At 36.7% G+C, this 18,937-nt stretch overlaps 1 protein-coding gene across 2 annotated transcripts; it reads right to left on the reverse strand.

Annotated features, from left to right (window-relative positions):
- Positions 1-1,676: 1,676 nt before the first annotated feature.
- Positions 1,677-10,715, reverse strand: LOC133308005 (BTB/POZ domain-containing protein NPY1). 2 transcript variants are annotated; one of them, XM_061508674.1, is made up of 5 exons: positions 10,356-10,715; positions 4,734-4,803; positions 2,916-4,094; positions 2,284-2,473; positions 1,677-2,253 (listed from the first exon to the last, which is right to left on the reverse strand). In XM_061508674.1, exons 1-5 carry the CDS (start codon positions 10,415-10,417, stop codon positions 1,931-1,933), a joined length of 1,824 nt encoding a protein of 607 aa, XP_061364658.1. In that variant the 5' UTR covers positions 10,418-10,715; the 3' UTR covers positions 1,677-1,930. The 2 variants fall into 2 exon arrangements, with proteins under 2 accessions (XP_061364658.1, XP_061364601.1); XM_061508617.1 differs by having other exon boundaries at positions 1,677-2,473.
- Positions 10,716-18,937: the final 8,222 nt, after the last annotated feature.

The following is an 18,937-nucleotide window of genomic DNA, read 5'->3' on the forward strand; positions in this document are numbered from 1 at the left end:
TGTTGGGTCTACGACGCTTTCCTTGTCTGGCCCAAACAAAAATAAAATTCTCTTATTTATTTTACTTTTTTGGATATCGTACACAGAAGTATATTTTTTTTTACAATTTATTTCCTTCTCTATTACAATTTTATCGATAGCAATAATTTAATATTTTAAATAATTTGGGAGAGGTTATACTTACTACCTTTTTTTTTCTTACTACAAAATCTTAACCGTTGATTTTTGTCAGTCTAATAGTTATAATTTATTGAGTCAATAATTAATTAATAAATCTGACCGCAATAAATTATAATAGTTAGATTGACGAAAATCAATGATTAAGATTTGATAATAAAAGACAGTAAGAAAAAATAAATATAATAAGTATAAGAGTTTATTTTTTCTAAAGTTACTTCAGATAACTTTATTTAATGTCATCAAAACGACTTCGTTTTGAGATGAAAATTATGATATTTTTGTAATTTTAATTTATTTCAGGGTTATAATAGTCTTTATCATTCTAATTTTTTAATTTTCCAACCCCAAAACGATGTCGTTTCGATAAATATTAGACAAAATTACCTAAAGTAACATTAGATACTTTTTTCCCTAAGTTATAACCTCCTCTAAATAATTTAACCTTAAACTTATTAAAAAATATTTACACCTTTTTTTAATCGTAAGTTAAAAGAAATTGGACTTTTGGAGAGAAATGTACCAGAGTTGATTTATTATTCTTATAATTTGAAACATTTTAAAACATGTACATATATAATTTACAAAAAAAAAAATACATAATAATTTCTTATTTTTTTACTTCTAAAAAAACTCAGATAAAACAAAATACATACTCAAAAGAATAATTTCTCTCAACTCAATTGCTGCTTCCAAACATATCAACTTTGAACTTGAAGAGTTCCCATTGCTAAGACGACTACTACTAGCCTTATCCCCACGCGGAAAATTTAATAAAATGCAAATATAACAATTACATGTAAATATCATTTAAAAAATGCAAAAGCTGTTAAAACTTATCTACATCTGCTATAAAAATTAGCAATATCGTTAAAGTCAATAAATTAACCCATACGAAAATCAATTGTAATGTTTAGTGTCAACGTGATTACTTTTTTTGTATTTTCTTCAAAATAAAAAATAAATAAAAAAAGGTTTCTCCGGCCAAGATAGAACTCTCCTGATATTATCAATCTTAATTTTTAATTATATACTTCCAAAATAATAATTTCCCGGTGCTCGACCCTCCCTATGTACCAAAAAAATATAATAATCTCAATCTAAATTTTTTTAATATTAATCCTCAAAATCAATTTTTTTCAAGCATCAAATTTCACAAGTTCAATTCTACCAAATATTAAAATCAAACAAACTCTTTCAAGATAAACATACCAAAACCTGATCCAGACTTAAAAATGAATCATCTCATATTTTAATTAACATGATCATGTGAGAAAATCTTAAAGGAAAAGAGAAAAAATATAGAAATGGGTAGTTACTACCTATCCCCATTTTATTTTATTTTCTCCTTTTTTATCACCATTGATCCACCTTTATATGATTATGATTCTCTGACATGACATAATCATAATAATTAACACATGAAAGTACCCACTCCCCAAAAGAAAAAAAAAACGTAGGAAAAGCCATAGATCATTACCTGTAATTAAAGATCATGATTCTATACAAGGGGCAACACAGAATAAAACACAGAGATCCCTAACCCCAATGAAGATTTCTGTAGGATGGACAATCTTACACTAGCCAGAATGATATAAAATGTCATTACATTTTTCAGCAATGCTAGTCAGAGAGACCTTTTTCCTGATTCTGTGCATGCATATCAGTACAAATACAAGATTAAAATCCTACCACTTTACACTTCACAGCAATTTGAATCTCCTTCACCTGTTAAAATACTCTATGAACACCCCTAAGAGATAGAATGCCTCTGGTGTCTTAAGGATGAACCAGATGATTTGGTATCTCCATGAACTACAGAAGTTGGGCTATTAGAACTCCCTGAAGTCTCTGAGCTCCTATTCTCTCCTTGTCCTTTATTACCCACAATCCATAACTTATCAAAGATTCTCCTTGACCTTGATGGCAGCAACTGCATGCCACTTCTGCTGTTTTTGCTATTCTTCTTGTTCAACTTTCCATTCTTATGAAACTCTTTGTCTTTAATATTCAAGTGAGTCATTTGATTGTTGAGGGATTGGCAGCTCTCTCCCTCAGCTTTCTCACATTCCACATCTCCATTCATCAGAGTGCACGAAGGACCACGTGAATTGTTACTTAGTGCTCGTGTGTTGGCAGAAGCTCTAAGCTGCTCAAAATAGAGAACCTGCACTACAACTCGAAGTGGAAGGCGTTCATTCTGTGCAGCATGCATCGACGCATCCACTGTCAATTTCTTCACATCCATCACTCCACATATCTTCTTCCTTTCAGCTTTTGTCAAACTTGGGTGCTCCTGAAAATGAAAGACTCTATAGTGAATACTAAAATATCATCTGTTAGTTAAGGCTGCATGTGCAAAATAAGCCTTAAGCCTTCTTCTCCTCATTTACCCATTACATGATTGTTATTACTTTGTCTTTAAAAGTATACACATTAACGTTATTAGCAGCAGTAGAAAATTGCTAAAGAGTTTTGAAATGTTACTTGCTAGCACTTCTGCAAGCATTGCTCCCGCATAAAAAAGCTTCATACACTGAAGTAAGATTTTAAATATTTGTATAATAATTAGCTCAAGGATCATAAAAATAAGTCATAAAACTAATCAATCAAATAAGTAAAAACATTTTCTCCAGGGAAATAAGGATAGAAGCAATGCAAAAACTCTTTTAGTGTCGATCAAGTCAATTCAAATTTTATCATGGATGATAGTTTAATTCATGTCTACAAAATCTTACCTTCAAGTAGATGTCTATAGCTCTGTACAGACCATCATGATTTGGTCTAGCAAACTCCGGAATCGACTGTGACAAATCAACAAAACTAGAGAGGCTAAGATTTGGATCATGTGCAATTTCTCCAAGATAACCATCCACCAACTTGCCAACATTCAATAAAGACCTGTGCCCCAAAATACATTCATCATTTACTTTATCTTTCTTCTCCCCAGCCACCATATCACAGCTGTCCTTTTTGTTCACCATGTATCGATTCAAAATATCTTGCACCAAATCAACATCATACATAGTAATCTGAGGAGACCTTGCTGGAATCAGTAAATCTTTTACAGAAGCTTCATGTAATTTTAGGCTGATGCTCTTCATCAATTCTTCTCTTGATGACTCGTCAGCTTCAACTAATATGGCCACTTTCAACAGCTTCAGCAAGAAAATACATGAACAACCTATGCCACTATCACATGGCAATAAGCAGACAATTGTTTCTACCAGTGATTTGTTCCTCCAGGCATGGGCATCAGAAACCAATGCATCAACAGAATCAGGCAACCATCTTACCGCATAGATTTTTAGTGCCTCCCCAATCACAACACCGTCCATTCTTCCTTTCGATTTCACAGTAATCATTACCCGTTTATAAAGATCAATGTCCAGCTCACATATATCTTCGACCCACCAATCCTTAGGAACAGGCTCAATTTTCTGTTGCGGTGTCATCTTGTCCTCAACAATTTTATCAAGCTCTGCTAATTTCCGGTTATAAGTGTAAGACCAAGTGATGTGCACTGGGTCTACAGAAGTTTTAGAAGCTATGGAATCTATGCATCTCCCAATGATCTTTAGATCCTCAGACCATGGCAGAAGAGATTTTGTAGTCTGGAGAACAATTATAGAATCCTTCCAGCTACGAAAGATACTTGAGTTAAGAAACACCTCAATTTTAAAAATTAAGTTTCCCCTATCAATATCCTCAGTCATCTCAAGATACTCAGCTGCACAACGAGCAGCCACAACATTGTAAGCATTAAGAGTAACAGTCATTCCATAGCAGAACTTTGCACATATTTCAAAAGCCTTGGGCCCACCAGGGAAATTATCCAAGTAAATTTCATCAGAATTTTCTTCATTAGCCTTCGTTACCAACTTTTGTAATTGGTTGCTCTTGGAGAGCAGAGGAAACTGCAAATCATAAACACTCAACATTAATAAACAACAAAAGGAGAAAGCAAAAAGCTAGTTCTCCCTTAAAACAGATTAGAAAAAGAAATGCAAACACAATGCACAGAGTATAATACACACGGCAGTAGTATTATTGCCAAATTCAAAATTTCTAATCTATGAATTCCGTATAAGGGAAAAGAGTCAAAAGACTAAGAATTAAGATATTAAATTGTATGAGATGGTGTTGTTGTGTGACAAAATATTTCCAAAATAACTATAACTTGCGAGTTATATAATGGACAACAAAAATTTCGCAACATAACTATCATGCCCCCAGCTGATTAATTAAATTAAAGGGATAATTACACTAACCTCAGCTGAGGTTAGCACTAATTACACTTACACCTTTCTTGTTTGGCAAATTACACTTTTCTCCCTTAGTTTATGTACTATTCATACACTTTGACCCCCTTTTTTAAAAAGAAATTAAATATACTTCTCTTACTTCTATATTGGGACCATACACAAAGTCCCCTTAAAATAAAGTTGTCTAATTCTCCAAACAAGAAGGATATTAGTGTAACTAACGCTGACACAATGATATCAGTTTTCTTATTTAGTATGAAAATAAAACAAAGATGCTGAAAAAGAACATACCTTGTGAAGGTAAAACTTAACTTCACCAACAGTTACGATAATATCTGTGGCCAATTCAGATGATACATACCTGCATAAATTGGAAATGAATTGCTTAAAGGGACACTTGGGAAAAAAACATGATAAGAAGCGATAACTGACTCCTCACCCTCAAATTATAACTGTTAGAATATTAGATATGATATGATTAGATTTGATTAGATATGATTGGATTCTGTCTTATCCGTAAATAGTCTGACTGTATTCTGACTGTATTAGGATTAGGTCTGGATTAGGTTTGGGCCTTACACTTAAGCCAATTAGGGTCTCTATATATTGTAACTCCTTGACACAGATCAATACACAACGTATTCTTTTACATTTAACTTTGTATCAGAGCTCTTTCGTTCTAGGAACCCTCGCTTCTGCTCAGAAACCTTTTTTTTTTGCTTTAAAAACCTAAGCCCACTGCTTAGGAGTCCTCTTTCTTGCCGTGCATCCTTCCGGCAAGCCTTCTAGGGCTGTAAACAGCCTCTGAGTGATTTTTCCAAACGCGTCAGCACCTCCGACGGCCACCGGAACCACCGCCCGCCGTCAGAATCACTGTTCAGGCAACCGGAGACTTTTTCCGGCGACTTTTCCGACCAAACTTCACGCGATCAGGACCCTTTCTTCCCGGCGACCAGGTCTGTGGTGGTCCGGTCAGCAACGCATCTCCCACGCGCCGTCACGCGCCACCTGTCTTCACTGCGCGTGGGCTTCACGCGCCACCTTCTGCCGGCGCGTGAGCACTATTCCGGCGGCTTTTTCCGACCGGTCTTGGACAGAGAAGCTCGCCTTCTCCTCCCCTTTCTGGATCTGTGATTGTTTCTCTGTGGGTCTGACCTTAAACGCGTGGTTCTTCTTGATTGGATATCGTTTGCCTTCGTTTACGGCTTTTATATTTTATCTTTAAATGGCAGCAGCATCTCCTGATCTCTCGGAGGTTAACTCTCCTTCTATTGTTGCAAATATAGCTCAGTCAGACAAAGCATCATTTGGTTCAGGTTCGGACTGCGCTGCACTCCAAACCCCTCTCAGGAAGGCTTCTCCTCAGTCTCAGCCTTATACTGGTAATCCCGTTGCTTGTGTTTCTCATTCTACATCACTTGGCACTTGGATATTTGACTCCGGTGCTACCGATCATCTCTGTGGTAATAAGGAACTCTTTACATCTCTTACTTATTCTGATCATTTACCGTCTTTTACCCTTGCGGATGGAACCAAAGCCCCAGTTTGTGGGATTGGACAAGCTCGTCCGACCTCTACCTTGGCCCTGACATCTGTCTATTACATTCCTGGCATCCCTTATAACTTAATTTCTATTAGTAAGTTGATCCACTCCCTCACTTGCACCATTACTTTCTCTAACCATTCTGTTTCTGTGCAGGATCCGGGTACGGGGAAAATGATTAGAGTGGGTCGTGAGTCACGGGGGCTTTATTATCTGGATGTGCCTCGTCCTTCAGTAGCATGCTCTCTCACAGAATCTCCACAACTTATCCACAGTCGCCTTGGTCATCCAAGTCTTTCAAAGTTGCAGAAAATGGTTCCTCTTTTGTCCGGTCTTCAGTCTTTAGATTGTGTGTCATGTCAACAAGGGAAGCATACACGCTCCTCTTTTGCCAGTCGAGTCAATAAACGAGCTGATGCCCCTTTCTCTCTTGTTCATTCAGATATCTGGGGTCCAAGTCGTACCTTGTCTGTCTTAGGTTTTCGGTATTTCGTTACCTTTATTGATGATTTTTCCCGTTGCACTTGGACCTATTTAATGAAAAATCGTTCTGAGTTATTTTCCATTTATAAAAAGTTTTCTACTGAGATCCATACTCAATTTGGTGTTTCTATTCGTATTCTACGTAGTGATAATGCTAAGGAATATGTTTCTATTGATTTTTCTAATTTCTTGGCCACACAAGGTACTTTACATCAAACTACTTGTCCTCACACTCCACAACAAAATGGGGTGGCTGAACGTAAAAACAGACATCTCATTGAAACTGCTCGTACCCTTCTTATTCATATGCAGGTTCCTCTTCACTTCTGGGCAGATGTTGTACTCATCTCTTGTTTTCTCATCAATCGCATGCCTTCATCTGTGCTCCACAATGACATTCCTCATAATCTATTGCTTCCAGATGTTCCTCTTTATCCTCTAACTCCACATGTTTTTGGTTGTACTTGTTTTGTTCATGATCTCACTCCTGGTAAGGATAAGTTAACATCCAAAGCCTTTCAGTGTATCTTTCTTGGTTATTCTCGTCTTCAAAAGGGTTATCGTTGTTATTCTCCCGACCTTAAGCGTTACTTAGTTTCCGCTGATATCACTTTTCTTGATCAAAAACCCTTTAATTCTATCCCATCTCAGATGTCACAGGTTGATCATGTACTTCCTGTCCCTTTTCTTGACTTGTCTTTGCCAGCTGCAGGTGCTTCTATTCCAGATGAGCAACCTATTGCTTCTATACCTGAGGACCGTCCACTTCTCACCTATCAGCGTCGCAAAACTGTGCCTCCTGTCGACTCGACTCTTGCTGACTCATCGCCCACTGCTGTTGCTTCTTCCCCTCTGGATCCTTCATCAGAGACTCTTCCCATTGCTCAAAGAAAAGGTACACGCACTACGCGTAACCCTTATCCTCTTTATACCTTTTTGAGTTATGACCGTCTTTCTTCACCTCATTTCACCTTTGTTTCTAGTCTTTCCTCTATTCCTATTCCTAAGACCACAGGTGAAGCACTTTCCCATCCAAGGTGGCGCCAAGCAATGCTTGATGAGATGACTGCACTTCATTCCAATGGCACTTGGGACCTTGTTTCTGCTCCTCCAGAGAAGTCTATAGTTGGTTGTCGCTGGGTTTTTACTGTGAAAGTTGGACCTGATGGCCATATTGATTGTCTCAAGGCACGTTTAGTTGCCAAGGGTTTTACTCAAATCTTTGGCCTTGATTATAGCGATACATTTTCTCCGGTCGCTAAGATGGCGTCAGTCCGCCTCTTTCTTGCCCTTGCTACTGTTCGTCACTGGCCACTCCTTCAACTTGACATCAAAAATGCCTTTCTTCATGGTGATTTACAAGAAGAAGTTTACATGGAGCAACCACCTGGTTTTGTTGCTCAGGGGGAGTCTGGAAAGGTGTGTCGTCTTCGGAAATCCTTATATGGTCTCAAGCAGTCTCCTCGAGCATGGTTCAGTCGTTTCAGTTCTGCTGTTCAGGCGTTTGGCTTAATCCGCAGTAAAGTTGACCATTCTGTGTTTTATAGGATTACATCTCCTGATAAGTGTATCTATTTGTTAGTCTATGTTGACGACATCATTCTCACCGGAAGTGATCAAGACGGAATTCGTCAGTTAAAACAACATTTGTTTAGTACATTTCAAACAAAGGACCTTGGGAAGCTGCGTTACTTCTTGGGAATTGAGGTGGCGCAATCAAGACAGGGCATTTCTATCTGTCAAAGGAAATATGCCTTGGATATCCTAGAAGAAACTGGTATGTTGGGGAGTAAACCAGTTGATACACCTATGGATCCTAATGTCGAGTTATTACCCGGACAGGGGGAGCCGTTATCTGATCTTGGACGTTATCGGAGGCTAATTGGGAAGCTCAATTATCTTACTGTGACTAGGCCAGATATTTCTTTCGTTGTCAGTACGGCCAGTCAGTTCCTTGATTCCCCTTGTGATTCACATTGGGATGCTGCTGTGAGGATCCTCCGATACATCAAAGGAGCACCAGGAAAAGGTTTGTTGTATTCGGATCAGAGAAATACAGAAATTTGTGGTTACTCAGATGCCGATTGGGCAGGATCACCCTCGGACAGACGCTCTACTTCTGGTTATTGTGTCTTCTTCGGAGGAAACTTAATCTCATGGAAAAGCAAGAAACAACCTGTTGTTTCCCGATTTAGTGCAGAAGCTGAGTATCGTGCAATGGCAAATACTACCTGTGAGTTGATCTGGTTAAAGCAGTTGATTCAGGAGCTTCATCTTTGTGAACAGAAACAACCCATGACACTCATCTGTGATAATCAAGCTGCGCTACATATATCCTCTAATCCTGTTTTTCATGAGAGGACCAAACATATAGAGATTGATTGTCACTTCATTCGGGAAAAGATTCAGTCAGGAGAAATCAAGACAGCTTTTGTCAACTCGTCTAATCAACTAGCAGATGTTTTCACTAAAGCTCTTAGAGGTCCTCGGGTTGAATACATTTGTAACAAGCTTGGTGCTCATAATATATACGCACCAGCTTGAGGGGGAGTGTTAGAATATTAGATATGATATGATTAGATTTGATTAGATATGATTGGATTCTGTCTTATCCGTAAATAGTCTGACTGTATTCTGACTGTATTAGGATTAGGTTTGGATTAGGTTTGGGCCTTACACTTAAGCCAATTAGGGTCTCTATATATTGTAACTCCTTGACACAGATCAATACACAACGTATTCTTTTACATTTAACTATAACTAAGCCACATGCAATATATGAATGCAAGATTAATGACACAACATCGCAAAATTATAACTGAATAAGAAACCAAAATAAAGGCAGGAAGTCAAAAACCTTCGGCCATGATATGTAATTAAGATGCACATCACATTCACATGGATACTATCACATAACGTGACAAAAATACGTTATATTTTACATCATGGCAGCAATCAGACAGCTCCAAAGGCAAAACTTTATCACATGTCCCCCCAAAGAAGAAAAAAAATAAAAAAACAACCCTCTTTACATACTATTTGCCAGAAGTTTAAACATTAGGAATCTGTGCTCTTGAGGGATTGGGATGTCTTGCAATATTAATTGTCTCAGACACAAAGAAACCTCTATTTGCAGAGCATAAAATTTAATATATTAAAAATTCCTAGCAAAATGACTAACTACATGCAGATCCAAATTAATATTAACTAACCAAACATGATTCTTCTTAGTTGAATACATACCCCCCCACATGCATGACAGATGACAAGGTGGTGATACATATACCACAGGCTGAAAATCCACCAACCTATAATCTCCTTGGAAAATTCCATCCACAAAAGAAATTCTCTAACTTTATCTATACCCAAGGTGATAACAATTTTTATAATATAACTAAAAATATTGTTTTAAATAGGCTTTGCATCCTGCCATGATTCCAAATGCTGAGTACTTGATCCCACTTTCACCATAGTCGGACCACATGCTCATCAAGTAATTCATAGCTCGAAGGCTGGACCACCTCCATTCAATAGTTCCCAATCAATCTCTCTCTCTCTCTCTCTCTCTCTCTCTCTCTGCTTTTACAGTTACCAGGAATAGAATATTGACATTATTTTAGTGGTTATGCAGACAAAGAATATGGATTTCCTTTGAAGGCATTCAGGAATGAATCTCTAACCAGCAGTGCCTCACTCCACACAACTAAATCTGTGACCAAACCCATCTTAGTTTTTATTTCAGTGACAGGCAATGGTAAAACACGTTACCTTCATGCTGTCGCAAAAACAAAAAAACAAACGCATACACAAAAATGCAGGAAACACTTTGCAACAGAAGAACCTAAAAGCAGAGACCAAGAAAGAAACAAAAGAGTAGAGCATCTCACCTGACAGACTTTCCCTCAGCTTGAAGAGCATCAGGCTTCGAACCCAACTTCATAAACTTCATTTTCTTTTTTCTCCTTCGAACCAAACCAAAAAATTACCACACAAAAAAAAAAACACAACTTTCAGGCAAAACGACAAGCCAGGCCTCCGTTTCCTCCGAAGTCAGCCACACGAACAACACAAAACGAAAATAATCTCTCCAATGAACCCCGTGTGTGTAGAGAGTACTATTTATGATACTTGCGCTTCACGAAGCTCTGTTACGTAGAGGCTCCCCAGAAGAATACACCATCTAAAACCTCCACGCTTCACATAAAAAACTTGACTTTTTTCGAATGCATTCACGATGGGCATTGAAGATGATGATGATGATGATGACACTTGCTTCAGAGAGAGAGAGAGAGAGAGAGAGAGAGTAGAAGAAAAAAGGAAAGAAAGCGTGTTATCAGATGGAGTTCAATTCAATGCGGGTTTATTTATTTTCTGTAGCAAAGTGGTTTGTGCACGGAGAAAAATGGCGTTAGAGAGAGAAAGAAATGGCGTCAGAAACAATTTAAAGAGAAAATGAAGTGAATGAAGAATGAGGGGAGAGAGAGAGATGAAGGGGTCGCCGCCTTTGCATTAAAATCATGGTTGATCCGGTGAAGATCTTGGTTGGGGCGCAAATCTCAAAAGAGAGAAGGGCGTGGGTCTGTTTCTCTTGTTCTTCTTCTTCTCTCTTTCCATAATTCTGAATCAACACACTTTATCTGCGACATGAATGATGATCGTTTACAGGCTCTGACGCACTTGTCTCTCCAACCTCCTTCCTCTGAACTTTGCAGGATAAAGAAAAATAAAATTAGAGAGAGAGAGAGGGAAAGTTAGAGAGAGAGAGTGTGTGTTGCGTTTGGGGTAATGTAATGTAGCGTTGTTATAACAGTGGGTTTTGTGTAGGGAGTAGGGGACTATGTGACAGGGTGGCTCAGAGGTCTCCTTTATGAGACTTTATGTTTATGTTTATGTTCATGCCGAGAAAGCACGCCATCCTTTCTTTCACACTTTTCTCCCTCTTCCTTTTCTCTATTCTCAACCATGTCCTTTCCTTTTCCTTTATGCTCTTTTACTCCTCACATCGCACCTCGCATTTTCCTCCTTCTCCGATGGCGAAATTAATTCTTTTAAGTAATTAATATTTGTCATGTTATAATAAGCGTATTTGTGATATGGATTTGATCGATTTTAAAATAGAAATTAACTGATTGTTAATCGAAAAAATGGTAGGTAAAATCGTGATAAATTTATATCAAAATAAGTCATTTAAAATTATAAATCACTGAACAATTCAAGTCTTCAAATTAAAATAAATTTTAAAGCTCCTAGAGAATTAAAATAGATTAATAGACAATAAAAAGCTAAAACAAAATATGCTATCAATAACATCCAATATTCAAGGTTTACAAAATAACAAGATTTCAAGTCATCGTCTTTCAAAAATACACAATACATTGGATCGATTTTCACCAACCAAGGATTTTTTAACCTCACTTTTCAGTTAATTCGATTATCGATTTTTCAATTCGGTCACGGGGTTTGGATCGATTGATGATCACCCATAATTATAGTAGATAATTTAATCTCTTACACACATAAGGTCACGGACTCACGGGGTTTGGATCGATTGATGAACACCCATAATTATAGTAGATAATTTAATCTCTTACACACATAAAAATATATGGGACCATATTTTATTTTCTCTATATTCTCTTCATGTGGCTCTGTATGGGCTCTGTATACTTTTATTTGTATGTAAGAGATAACATTATTTCCTACAACATAACAAACATTGATCTTTATCGAAACCATGTCTTCAATGTCCTCCATTGTTCATCCACAAACACTTATTGATGGAGATTGACTTTTTTTTAAGATATCCTTGAGGTATTCTCACTCAACCTCCTCTGGCCATTTTGATATCAGAGTATGTCCCTAAGACTAACTCCTCATTGAAACAGATGGTACATTAAACCACTATCACTGAAGGAAGAGTGAAACTAAACTCTCATTGAGAGGGAGCCGATTCCCTCTAACCTCCAAAGAATTCCAAAAATTTGTTTTGGTCAATGTTTAAACCTGATCAAAGCAAACTCTTGAGCACTCAGCTTTGTCAACTAAGCTAACCTTGGGGGTTGCACAGTGACTTCTTACTTACATAAACAAACATTTTTAACATGTTTTATTCAAAAAAAATGCTAATTATATAGGTAAAAATATTTCTCTAACCACTTGAGATAAGCTTATCTCTAGCCACCCCTTATAACAATGTATTCCGGGTAATATATAGCTATAATATTCAAGTGAATTTTTTCTCTCTCTCTCCACATCAGCCGACAAGTTTTTAAAAAGTTTTTAAAGAGAGGGAAAAAAATAACTTTAATATTATAGCTATGTATTTCCTAAAGTATATAGTTACAAGGGGTGGCTGGAGATAAATTTATCTCAAGTGGCTAGAGAAATATTACTCTCAAATAACACTCCTAATTCCACATCTCATTAACGATATGCATTGATTTATCGCAATTGGTCTTGACTCCATGGCAAAGTCATCATACTAATGCATTTTAAAAGATATACATTATCATTTTAGATTTACCACTCTTATTATTTGTTTAGTTATTATTAAATTATTCAAAATTAATAGCAATTAATTTTTTACTTTTTTAACCGTTAATTTGAAATTGATCCAATGATAAATAAACAAGTAGTAAGAATAGTAAGCCTAAAATGATAATGAATATAACTCTAAAACAAACAGTTAGTCTCATTTCAATATGAAATGCATAGAGATTAATCCCGCACCTTTCAAATGTGGGATTGTCACGCTCACAACATTTCATATATCATAAACGTGCAAGAAAAACATGACATATATTTTATGTAAGACTATTTTGAATGAGAGTTTGGGTATTGTACAGCTACAATCGTGTCGCGTGCCTTATACTAATAAGTATTATACACGACCGTATGAGATTAGTCTTGCATGTCAACCATGCAAGACTTGCCGGTCTACAACAACAGCAAGTCCCATATGACTGGTGTGTAAGATAATTGTATGTTCTGCATGGCTGATTTATGGAATCAAACACGTCTGATCAATGTGCTGGATCAACTGTATTAATTTTGTTATGTGTTTAAAATGTGAATTATTTTGGTAATTTTTTTAAAATTGCACTAATATGCTGGTTTTGTCCAACAACAATGTAGAAAGAGTGGAACAACACCATAGGAGTGTAAACCATGTTTACAAATGTCCATAAAAATCATTTTATTCTCCCATCATATCTTATGAGAGAAATTGTTTTTCTAATTCTATGTTCAAGAAGAGTTTTTGAAGAAAAATATATATTTGATAACATATTTTATAATGTGTGTATTTAATGAATAAATAAAGAATTTATTTTATTCTTATTTTAAAATTCGAATAACATGATTTACAACATGTATTTTTAATGAATAGTATGTACGAGAAAGAAAAAACAACATATATATAGGTAAAATCATTTATGCAGCTACTGGACGTCTAACAATAAATCTTACATCGTAGATTGATTATGATTCCCCGCATTTAATACTTTCACTCACTTTTGTATGGTCATTGTTATGAACTTGACAAGGGCCCACATTCTAGAAGGCCCAAATAGGACTAACAGCTAAGTGGAGATTAAGGAAATATTTTTTAATTACACTAATCATACTACGGCTGCAATGGATTAACAATTGGACCCCCAATCCTAAGAGGCCCAGAAGTCCACTCCTGCCAGGTATCCCATTTTTGTCTAGTAGTGCTAGCTTGTCCGGCATAATGATCTGAAATATATCCCCACACGAGGTGAGATACAATCTCAGTAAACTAAGAGCCCTTGGAGATCACTTCGCCTTTAAGTTGACTTGTCTACATGAAAGGTTAGAATAACATGGTATAATATAACATGATATAATGAGGTAACCTAGTGTTGATCAATCTGTACTCCCAGTGTATTAGGACCACTTAACGAGTCCTCACTCAAACACGTATCAACATGGTACTTCCAAGAGTTTGACCTCTTAGGATAATTCTCCAAACAGAAGCCCATGCCATATTCTTTTGGCCAATAAACCTACCCAGCCTCGAACGCCCTCCATGTACCCAGTACACTAGGACCACCCAATGAATCATACATTTAATAAGTTTCTGTATGGAACTCCTAAGAGTAAAACCTCTTCGGATACATCCCTCCAAGAAAAAGTCCATACTATATTCTTTTGACTAATGAATCTTAACCAATCAATTCATGATTCCATGGCTATATGTGTAAGCACATCATATCACACATCCAACCTCTAGTGCTTGTTTAGTGGATCACGCACTAACAAACAACGACTCTATATGAATGCACATTACACCATAATCTAACAATCCACTTAATCATTCAAACAATAACCATTACCCCAAAAAGGGTTATGGTGGAATGTAATAACCCTAACAATTATTTTACATTGATTATTGGGTTAATGTATAATTAGAGAATTAATGTGTAATTCGAGGGTTAAATTAGTTGGAAAGACTAATTATGAATTAAATCATTTTTGGGGTAAAAGTGTAATTAATGAGAGTATAGGGTTAAATATGGATATATGTAAATTGAATGACCTAAAATAAATCAAATAAGTAACATGTCCCTAAGGATTAACTAAACAAGGAGAGAAGCCCAACTAGATTGTTGGGATGATACTATGTAAAAAAGGAAAGAACTAAGGGGCAAAATGATAAATTCCCACTTGGAATATTTTCACAAAAACCCGAAGCTATCTTTTCTCCACCATTCTCCCTCTTTTTCTCCTTCTTCCTGTCAGACCACTCCCATCTCCCCTCCATTGTAGCAATTTTTCTTCTTTGAGCTTAGAGCTTGAGATCCCCACTTTCACTTGACTCCATCAAAGAGACCCAAGTTCTATCACCCAAAAGCTAGGAAAAAAGAAGCGGAGAAAGCCATTCCTTGAGATTTGAAGAACCATTTTTGTGGCCCTTGGAGAGGTGGAACTTTGGAGGTGATTTTCTTGCTTTTGGATCATAGGAATCACTCTTTTCAAGTGCCTTAGGGTTTGTAAGGTAAGGGGGCCATTGACTTTCATTAACATTGATGGATTTCATGAGTGGGTGCTAAGGCTTTGTGAGTAAATTGGGGATTTCAAAATTTGGGACATAAATATTGACATTAATGCTTAAATCCTTGCCATTGTAGGTAGGAAAGATATTGGTTGTGATGGAAATAGTGTGGAACCATCATTGATCTTGGTGTTGAGCATTTTTGAAAGTTCAAGAAAATTGTGGTAAGCTCCTAAACCATGGATCTAAAACATTGGATATGCTAGTTTGAGGAATATGTTTTTGGTTATGTTATTTGTTATGTGCCTTATGTGATACTAATTGGAATCACATACTTGGAATAGGTGGTGTGAGTGATTTGGTGATGGTTGATTGCTTGGATCAAGAGAAAGCTAAAGGATTTAGCTTGACAAGGTAAACTCTTGGACCTTGAGATTTTTTTCCTCTCGATGTTCCACCAAACTCCTTGGGAGTGATGGTTTGTATGACATGATGTGTACGTGTATTGAAATTGGGTATCGATTATCCACTATACGATTGTGACATTGATATGTATTATTATGTGATTGGATGTATCCCTGGCCAGGTGAATATGAAATATAGACTTCCCCTAGTGCTAAATTCATATGGAACAACACTAAGTGGTTAAAACCTGAGAGATGTGAGACCCTTGTGAGAGTTCTCTCAGAAGTGCCATAGGAGAGATGTGAATTCCTTGTGTTTATTCTCTCAAGTATGTTATGTGTATGGATATGAATATGCGTGGATGAGAGATGTGAATCCCTTGTGTGTGTTCTCTCAGAGCATATGTGTATGGATTATGTATATGGTTGGATGAGAGATGTGAATCCCTTGTGTGTATTATCTCGAACATATTTGATGTTATTTTGATGCTTGTGTATCATGAAAGCAAGTTCAAGGGTTGGAAAAGTCTCAAAGTCTCTTGAGTTTAATGAGATTATATCTCACCTCGTGTAGGGCTCATTTTTCAGGTACACCGAGTGGTGTGGACGATGTGGTCCTAGACGAGAGGCCGATTTAGGCATTGAAGATGCTATGATTTGAGATTATGCCATGAATACTGTTTTGTTTATGTAATCATCCATCTAAGTATGTTGAAATTGACAAGGATGTAATTGAAGACTTGAAAGCTATTTTGTAAATTCCAGAATTATGTCATATGTAAAGAATTGAAGTTATGTCCAATTTATGTAAAACTATTGAGAATGTTGTTGACTTATGTGATATTTTAAAGAGATTAATATATTTTGATGTCAATGTATTATAGTATTGATTGTCTTGTAAAACTCTTAGCTCTCATTTGAAAAAGGACAATGTACATTTAATTTGTTATTAGTAATGAGATCACCATGAGGAATGTAAATGAAGTGTATATTATGATACCTTATCATTGGTTAAGTTGTGTATAAGTTGAACAATGGATTGTATTAAGGATTGATACCAAAATTGGATATTCTTTGGAAATAATGTATGTTTTAATGCCTAACTACCATGAAAGACAAGTACATGATTATTAGGTACATTGGAAGATGTTTGTAACAAGAAATAGAGGTCTAATGCCTCAAAATAACCTTTCCCTGCTCTGGATGGTGTAAGAACGTGCACCGTTAATTAAGGAAGTTAATTAATTAAATATGTGAAATTAGAAAATAATTCCATAATTGACCCTAATAATTATTATGAGGCTTAAATAAATATAGAAAGTGATTAATGATGCTGAAGGTCGTTTTTCGGACGAAAAGTGCAGAGACCGGTTCTGCTACTCGGTATAAATGCGTATCGAAAAAGTATCCTGGAAAATTATAATACGTGCATGATAATTCCTAGAATATTTGTATAGGACTAGTAAAACAAGTTTCAAGTTAAAATAATGAGAACTAGTGCCAGAAACTGATACTGGCTATGAAAAGCGTGTACCAGAAAGATGCTGCGAAAAATAATATAAAAATATGATAAATCTTAGAAAAATGAACAGGATCAAATTCCAAAGTTTGGGATTAAAATGCTAAGCGTAGCTATTAATGTTAATACTACGCGATTAAAACTTAAGTGGCCTATATAAGGCCACGACACATGATCCTAGGTCATTTTATTGACTTGCTACGTGAGATTTTTCTGAGTTGCAACCAGTCACCTTGCCAACACCTCTCCTCCACCTCTTGTGAGCCAAGTTGTCACCTTTCTTCATGAAATCTTCTCCTAAACACTTGGTGTGAGTGAGAATCATCTTTGGGAGTGGGTTGTGACCTTGTAGCTGAGTGGAGTTTCTGTTTTAAGGGGGTTCATAGGGCTGTGTTCTGAGTTTTCCTTTGTTGGAGCTTTGCCTTGATTGTGGGAGCTTCAAGTGATGATCTTTTTGAAGAAAGGACCTACCTTGAAGTGCATTTTCGTGCACCCTTGAAGTCAGTACCTTGGAGCTGACTTGTGAGCTCCAAGAGCACCTCTCTTTTCTGTTTGAAGTTTGGGTAAGTTGTTGAACCCAAGATCATGAGTTTTTATGCTTAAAAATGGAACCTTGATACATGTAATGAACTTAAGGTCATAACTGGAGGTTGGGTAATGTTAAACACACCTTAAATCGTATGTCTAAGCTTCTGTATGCTTAAAATGAACCACCTTTGGGAAGGATATCTTGCAAAATGTAGAACTGCATTCTGTCGCTAAATATCCGGATATGTGTTCTGTGATATCCGGATATGTGTTTTGTGATATCCGGATATTGATATCAGGATATGGGGATCAGTGATATCCGAATATTGATATCCGGATATGGAGTTCTGTGATATCCGGATATGTCCCAAACATATATTCAGATATTCTGGGTTTTCAAGGAATAGTAGTTGCACTGTTCATACAGTAGGCTATTGGGGGTTTGTGGACCCTAGCTTAAGGAAGTGAGACTTCTGTATTAATTAAACTAAGTCAGAATCAAGTGATTAAGGGCTTGTGGCTTTGTGTGAAGCCTTAAGACGTAAACGTAAAGGAAATGCGTTGTCTTTATGTTGTATGCTTGTAGAGTATGTTTGTTGATATATTATTGGTCCATAACAGATTGTGATACTGCTGTGTTTGGGCTTTGAGCTTGTGTGGACTCTTGGCCTGGATAGCTAGCTTGCAAGGTAAGCTTTCATGTCCTCGGTTTAGCCATTGTTTGTTCCACCGTGTCCCATGGGGGGATGGTTTATATGCATGATGTGTTTTCTTGTATTGTTTTGCTGAAATGCTATTGAACTGTTAAGTGCAAATGCTATATGATATGTATGTGGTGTTCCGTCTAAACAGGAAGCCATGAGGTATTCCTTTGGGCGGGTACAACATGGGCTGGTACAGCATGGGCTGGTATTTATGTGGGTAATAGACGTATTCCTGCATTTCTCTGATCAGTAGAATAGTTATAACACACATGACATGAATATATGTTGCATTGCACTG

Source organism: Gastrolobium bilobum, unplaced genomic scaffold (assembly GCF_033153095.1).
Source record: "Gastrolobium bilobum isolate Gb01-03AN ecotype WA unplaced genomic scaffold, APGP_CSIRO_Gbil_v1 utg23696, whole genome shotgun sequence".
Lineage (NCBI taxonomy): Eukaryota > Viridiplantae > Streptophyta > Magnoliopsida > Fabales > Fabaceae > Gastrolobium > Gastrolobium bilobum.